Source organism: Cannabis sativa, chromosome 3 (assembly GCF_029168945.1).
Source record: "Cannabis sativa cultivar Pink pepper isolate KNU-18-1 chromosome 3, ASM2916894v1, whole genome shotgun sequence".
NCBI lineage: Eukaryota > Viridiplantae > Streptophyta > Magnoliopsida > Rosales > Cannabaceae > Cannabis > Cannabis sativa.
This window is the reverse complement of record NC_083603.1, coordinates 2836050-2844327: the sequence shown is the minus strand read 5'-3', so window position 1 is coordinate 2844327 and position 8278 is coordinate 2836050. Positions and strand designations below refer to the sequence as shown.

Sequence of the window (8278 nt, the reverse complement as noted above, 5' to 3'; positions counted from 1 at the left end):
ATGTGAGACTTTTTGTTTATATGTGTAGTGTATTTCTCAAAGAAAATAAGAGAATCAATATATATATATATATATATATATAAAATAAAACACAAAGGGAGTTTAGGTGGCAACCTATTATTTTTTCTATTTTATCACACATTCTCTTATTTTATTTGAGAAATACACTATACATATAAACTAAAAGTCCCACATCATTTAAAAATCGTTTAGTAGTTTTATCACTTTACTTTCTTTTATCTAAAAAATATTATTTTTTTATGAGTAATTGAATAATTTCTTTCTCAATATTTTTTTTATATACATATTTATTTATATAAGTAATTATTTATTTTTTAATAATTAACTTTGTAGTAATAATTTTTAATTTTATATATATTTATGAAATAAATTTTAGTTTAAAAATTTTATTTTACTATTCTAAATTTTTATATGTTCGAGTTAAAAATAATTTTTTATAACTAAAATTAATTTACCAATCATCACTATATATATATCAATATATCAATCAATATATATATAAAGGAAAGCAAAAGAAGAGTTTAGGTGGCAACCTATTGTTTTTTTCTTCCTATTTTTTTTTATATTTTAACTCGAACATATAAAAATTTAGAATAGTAAAATAAAATTTTTAAACTAAAATTTATTTCATAAATATATATAAAATTAAAAATTATTACTACAAAATTGATTATTAAAAAATAAATAATTACTTATAAAAATAAATATGTATATAAAAGAAATATTGAGTAAGAAATTATTCAATTACTCATAAAAAAATAATATTTTTTAGATAAAAGAAAATAAAGTGATAAAACTACTACTTATAACCTACATGGATAACATTTAAACGATTTTTAAATGATGTGGGACTTTTAGTTTATATGTATAGTGTATTTCTCAAATAAAATAAGAGAATGTGAGATAAAATAGAAAAAATAAGAAGAAAAAATAATAGTTTGCCACCTAAACTCCCTTTGTGCTTTCCTTTATATATATATATTGATTATATTGAGACTCGATACTTAATTACACAAATAGCAGTATGACACTAAAGATGGTGCTACTGGTGCATTTTAACAATTCTTTATATTAAATTATATTGAGACTCAATACTTAATTACACTAATAACAAAATAACACTTAAGAGAATACTATTCACTAATAATAATTTTTACTAGCATTTCTCATTTATATATATATACATACATACAAAAATGACATTATTTTTCTTCTTTATTAATTTCCTCTTAGACATACTATAAAGCCATATTGGTCATTATTATCCAAGGCAGAATGACCTTTCATGTGAAACAAAGTAAGAGGGGACCAATATATACATGCCCTATATGTGTTACCCATATAAATAATAATGGATTTTTATGTAAGGGTACTCTCTAATATTGTCAAATGGGAATAATTGAACAAGTGATAAATAAAGATACATTACAACAAAAAGGTCTTACTCACACTAAATTTTTTCAGACCAATTAGTACATATATATAAATATAAAAAAAATTTACAAAAATTACAAAAATAAAAAGAGAATTGCCCACATTTGGATTATTCAAAAGAAGGAATCCTCTTCATTAGACTCCCAACCAATCAGAAATCAGAAACCAAGATGGACTTTCACCATTCAACCAATCAACACTTAGATAAGACCTATTTGTGGGTCCCACATTCATATATAGACATAACACTGAGAAAAAAAAAAGAGAGAGTTGAGCCTCACTCCAAATAGTCTCATTCTCATTCACTCTCATGAGTCCCCACACTCAAATAATTGAACCAATTTCTTTTGTTGGTTATTTCAATATAAACCTTTTATAATAAATTCAAACAAGTCTATAATATAATTAAAAGCTCAAAAATTTCATATCCCATATTGAGAGATTTTTCTTTCTTCTTATTAATATACTAGCACTACACTACTACTACTACTACTACATGCATGGAAATATTCTCTCTTTACTACTTTTAGCCTAAAATATAATATATTTGTAGTTGTAATAGTATATATATATATATATTACTCTATATATTTGTTTGTAAAAATGATTAGTGAGAAGAAGACTGCAAATGCCATGGCAGGCAAGACAGCTCGGGCTTGTGACAGTTGTCTTCGAAAGAGGGCTCGGTGGTTCTGTGCAGCTGACGATGCTTTCCTTTGTCAATCTTGTGATGCATCTGTCCACAGTGCTAACCAGTTGGCTAGTAGACACGAAAGGGTTCGCCTCCAAACTTCTTCCTTTAAAGGAATAAGCAAAATAAGCGGGGAAGTTAATGACTCTTCTTCCCCTGCTTGGCTTAGGGGGTTCACGCGAAAAGCCAGAACCCCCAGAAGCAATAATAAAGGAAAGAAAAAAGATGAAGAAGTATTGCCTTTTGTTCCGGAAATGAGTGGTAATGAAGGAGAAGATCATTATGATGATGATGATATTCCATTATTGAATTATTATGATCATCAAGATGATCAACAACTACTTTATCAGGTTCCGATCTTTGATCCATTTGCAGTTGAGCTTTGTAATCCAATGAACACTATTGATGATCAAGATAATGATGATGATGATGAAAATGATCATAACCGTCAAAATCATCATCATCATCATTTGATAGAATCAACAGTGACTCATCATGTTGATGATCATCATCAACATGATGAACACGAAGTTCTAGGGTTTCTACCATCAGAGTTAGAGCTAGCTGAGTTTGCTGCCGATGTAGAAAACCTTCTAGGCGGCGGAGGAGGAGTAGAGGAAGAATATTGTTGTGAGCACGAAATTAATGGGTTTGGAGTAATAGAACTTTTGGATAATTGTAAAGAAGAGGAGGAAGAAGAAGAGGAGGAGAAATTGAATATCAAAGAAGAAAATGAAGATTTCTTCAATAATATTAAAGAAAATAATTATAATTATAAGTTAGATTATGATCATAATTATAATGAGATGGAGGAAGAGGGTAAAATAGTAAATTACAATGAGAAGAAGAAGAGGAAGAGGGAGATGACAAGTGATGTGAGTCTTCGTCTAAATTTGAATTATGAGGGTGTGATAGCTGCATGGGCCACCCAAGGATCACCATGGACCACAGGCATTAGACCACAACTCAACCCGGCCCATGGTTGGCCCGACCACCATCATCTTAATTATATGGTAAATTTTATTATTGTTTTTATTTTTAGACCACTAATATTTCATTTTATTTATATACATATATAAATTGAATTGACACATGATGATGATATTTGATTAGAAATGGAAAGTTTTGAAAAATACCAATCAATATATTTTAAAAATATCTCAATTGATATATCTCTTTCTCCTTTTTCCCTAGCTATATAGGTCTTAATATTTTTTGAGTTATTTAAATATATTATATAAGTAAATTATTATAATCATGTTTTATTGTATTGATAAATCTTATTTTTTTAGACTTATAATTTTGTTGCCCAAAACATCGTAAAGTCGTCTAAGTATATGGTTTTTTTTCCGGGTGAGACTAGAGTGGTTTCTGAATTTTTAATGTTATTTCTAAGTTTCTAAAAAAAAAAAATCTTATTAATCCCTTATATCAACTCTTAAAACAATTAAATAATGTTTTGTGTGTTTTTAAAAATTAGTTGGAAAAAATAATTAATTTAATTTAGACATTATTTTATGTGTTCATTAAAAGTGTGTTTGGAAGTTAGGTCTTGTTTAAGGTTTAATAATATTACAAAGTATGTTTGGATATAAGATAGTAATTAGATATGAATTTTTATTATTGTATTTGACAAAAGATAGTGTTTACACAATAAATTTCAAACACACTTTCGAATCGATAATTTTAATTAATCATATTTATTTAAGATTGAAACTTAATATTATTTTTGGTTGTGTGATGTCATAAAATTTTAGGATATGTGGCGAGCGGATACTGGTCATAACAATAGTGGAAATTTAATGATTAGAGGAGGAGGAAGAAGAAGTAATAATGAAGTCGGAGGAGGAAGAGAAGCTAGGGTTTCGAGATACAGAGAGAAAAGACGAACAAGGTTGTTCGCGAAAAAAATAAGGTACGAGGTTCGGAAACTCAATGCCGAGAAGAGACCTAGAATGAAAGGGAGATTTGTTAAGAGATCATCTTTCATGACTAATAATAACCAGCTCATGATGAGTACTAAATAATAACATTTAATGATTAAGCTAGCTTTCTTCCAAATTATGCCTTTAATTTTATTTTGGCCCTTTTTTCTCTTAAACTTTTCTTGGCAAAATTGGAAATCAAACTATTTGTTTGATTGGTCTTTTTATGGAATAAATATGATGTAATTAATATGTATATGTAAGGTAGCTAGAAATTTCCTTGTAACATGAGATTATAAGTGTACTACTATAAAGTACTAAAGACCCATTTCTCAAAAATTTATTTGCATGCAGAAATGGAGGCTGGTACGGTGTCGTTTTATAGTATTATATATTTTTATGGATAATGTATATTGATTCAATTTTAGTTGTGTACGTTTCTTATTCTTTTGACCCTTTTAATTAGTATATTTACTGAACTATTTATTGTATTATTGTACATTCTGAACTTTTTTAACCCATAAAAAATAATTCTTAAATTATTCACAATATTATAAATTAATCATTCTGTGAAATTTTAGTACAAGTAACAAACAAAATGATAACATTAGTTAGAAGTTAGGATTATTTGGACAATTAGCCACAAGTTTGTTATTTCAGTTAATTGTTACAACTAACTAATGTCTTATAAAACATTGAGTACATCTTTTCCTATAAATATTCTACTACCATGATCACCTAATCTTGTGTGTGCTTGTATATGAGAGGATTGTTAGAGTTTGGCTCGAGTGAATCAAGAGTGTTCATTAGTAAGATTTGAGGGTGTAATATTTTTCCACATAGTGAATTGATCTCAGGCTTTGTCGAATCTTGAAGTACAATCAATCTCAATTTAGATTAGATCTGAGCCAAGTAAACACGAGTGTAAATGAATTTGGTCGGATTTTTTCCGGCTATGATCCAACCTGATCTAGATTATGTAAGGATTCACCTCCCCTCGCCCCATTAGATTAGATACTCGGATCGGATCAGATTCGACCTAACTTATTCGGATCGGATCTAATCCGACCCGACTTTTTTTTTTTTACATCTAAGCTTATAATTTTATATCCATTTCAATTTTGCATTAGTATTATTTAATACAATACAATATTTAATATTGACCTGTGTTAATAGATTGTGTAAAGTTATAATGTATTTTTAATAAATTCGATCCCAACACTAACTACGGGTCGAGTCTAGGTTCCGGTCCCAAGTCTCGAGTTTGGGTCCTAGTCCCGGTAACCGAGTCGGGTCGGGGTCCGGGTTTGGGTCCCAATCTCGGTCTAGGTCCGGATTCGAGTCCGGGTTTGGGTCTGAGTCCCGAGTCCGGGTCCAGGTCCTGTTTGGGTCCCAAGTCCCGGGTCAGGGTCAGGATTGGGGTCCAAGTCCGGGTCCGAGTCTGAATCTAGGTCCGGGTCCTGGGTCCCGGGTGCGAGTCCCGGGTCTGAGTTTGGGTCCAAGTCTGAGTTCGGGTTTGGGTCCCGAGTTCGGTTCGGGTCCTAGGTCCGGTTCGGATCCCGAGTCTGGTCTAGGTCCGGTTCGGGTCCCAGGTCTAGGTTTGGGTCTGGGTCCGGGTTCGGGTTTGGGTCCAAGTCTTGGGTCCTGAGTCCAGGTCTGGGTCCGAGTCCTAGGTCCTAAGTCCAGGTCTCGGGTCTTGAGTCCTAGTAGGGGTGTTCATAAAAACCGATAAACCGAAACCGACCAGACCAATTCCATGTCATCACCAAATTTGGCGGTCGGTTTCGGTTTCGATTTTTTTGACATGGCGGTCGATTTCGGTTTTTGAAATAAAAAAATAGTTAAACAAAAAAATCGCCGAAACTGCCAAAAACTATTTAAACCGCCCAAAACTGTCAAAAACTGCAAAAAACCGTTTAAAACTGCCAAAAACCGTACAGTCGGTTTTATACGGTTATAATTTCTAAATGGTCGGTTATAAAATTATAAAAACTGACCATAACCGACCGATTTTCATCCCTAAGTCCTGGGTCCCAGGTTGCGTCCCGGGTCTGGGTCCCGAGTTGGGTGTAGAGTCTGGGTTCGAGTCCCTTGTCCAGGTCTGGGTCCGGGTTGAGTTTGGGTCGGGTCTGGGTCCTAGTCTAGGTTCGGGTCTCAGCTTAAGGTTTGGGTCCCGAAATCTGGTCCGGGTCTGGTCCCAGGTCCCATGTCTGAGTTTAGATCCCAAGCGGGTTCGGTCTGGGTCTGGGTTTGGGGTTCGAGTCTTAAATTAAGTTTTTTTTTATATATTGAAACTGGATCGGATAAGATCCGATCCAAAAAAAAAAATTAGGTGAGGCGGAGCGGATTTGATCTGAGATCCAATAAATATCTAAATGTTTTAGATCAGAAGTGATCCGTCAGATCAGAGCTCCGACCCACTACAACTAAATGAAATCTTTCTGACATCGCTACAAGTAAATTTTCATTGTGTTCATTTATTTTTCTACATTGTGTTCATTAATTTTAGTTTTCTAGTCTTGAAACTGTAATTTCTTGTTTTATGGTGTTATAATTTCTAGATCAACAACCATATTCATCTAAGTCCTAAACAAAACAAATAAATGCAAAGAAATAATCACAACAACATGAACTAAAAAATCAAGAATAATTAAAGAACGAAAAGCAATAAAAGGGGCAAGAAATTTCTCCTAGTTTCGGTCCTAAAGATCAATTCGATTCCTGGTCATACTCCAGCTGAGTATCATCATCTCGAATCCACTATAGTTAATCTGAACTTGTACAGATACCACTTGCATAAGTAGCCTAACTAGAGCTCACAACACTCGATCATAGAAGATTAATTTCAGTTCTTCCACCTAAGCAAGAGTATACGAAAGTCCTTACAAGAACAACGCTCCAAAGAAAGATCTCGATCTGGATCTTTGTTTTGACTTGAGCTATTTATAGATATAGCTTGTGTACCAATTCTTACTAACTTTCTGATTTTAGTTGAGAAGTTAGTTAAAACCGTTAATATTTAGGAGGATTGGCACCATATATTGTTTACTTTTCTTTGGTTGAGAATATAATATTTAAGAAACCATTCAAAAATGAAAGAAAAAATTATACAAAGAAAATGAAAATTAACTACTAAAATTGTAGCTTTATTCCAATCATGATTCACTCACTCAGAGTATTGTCTCATTTTACAGCATAGGTAAACTATTTTTGTAATGAGAAAAGCACAAATGAGAAATTGATACAATTACAGTATTGGTACAATTTAATATTGAATTATACATATTTTACTCTAATAAAGATTATAGAGAATTACTAACCAACTATAAACTGATACCTTATAATAGTATCAAATACTTTGGTGTCCCATAACAATACTCTTCTAATAAACATGCCATGAGAAAGAGAAAGAAATCATTATTCTCCATGGACTTATCTTGATTCCACTCTCCATGTACCTTGGATATGGGGCATGTTTTCACTTGATGAATATATATATTATATTTATGTATGTTTATATCACTTTGACCAGAAAGTATGATCAAAGACAAAGAATGAATTGCAGTGTAATGTGCTCTAGTTAATTACTCTTAGACTATGTTTGGTAGGAAAGTAGGATGGAAAGGAAAGGATAGGAAGGATAGAGAATATGAAAGATGGAAAAGAAAGTAGTTCTCCTCTATCTTGTTTGGTATAAAGTGGAATTGAAAGAATAGAATTTAAATTAATTACTAAAATTACAATACTATTCTTTCTAATATAATTATTTATTATTTTTTAAAAACCAAATATGATATTGTATATATATATTTTGTCTTTTTCTTAAATCTCTTCATTTTCTTTCTTTTTCTTTTTGCCAAACAAATAATTTTACTTATTTTTCTCTCTTTCCTTCCACTCTTCTAGTGACGGATTCACTAATGAAAAATTAAATATATATTTTTTTAATTTGATAATTATACTAAAAAAAAAAAGTGAAAAAAACTCCACAAAACTAAATAAATTAAATAAAATAGTCTCTAATAATTTTTTTTACAATAATTAAGCCTCCAATTTTAAGTCCACTGCACACTTTACCTAAGGATTTTCTTTCATCCCCAAAGGAAAATTTGATTTTTTATACTTACATATACCTAATATTTTATTTCTAAACTAATACATATCATCATTGAAAATATATGACCACTTTATCTAAAATCCGAAAATA

At 31.1% G+C, this 8278-nt stretch overlaps 1 protein-coding gene across 1 annotated transcript; it reads left to right on the top strand.

The window, feature by feature from the left end:
• The first annotated feature begins 1663 nt into the window (after nucleotides 1–1663).
• Nucleotides 1664–4515, top strand: LOC115711648 (zinc finger protein CONSTANS-LIKE 6). Its single transcript, XM_030640020.2, has 2 exons — nucleotides 1664–3159; nucleotides 3904–4515. Exons 1-2 carry the CDS (start codon nucleotides 2059–2061, stop codon nucleotides 4171–4173), a joined length of 1371 nt encoding a protein of 456 aa, XP_030495880.2. The 5' UTR covers nucleotides 1664–2058; the 3' UTR covers nucleotides 4174–4515.
• Nucleotides 4516–8278: the final 3763 nt, after the last annotated feature.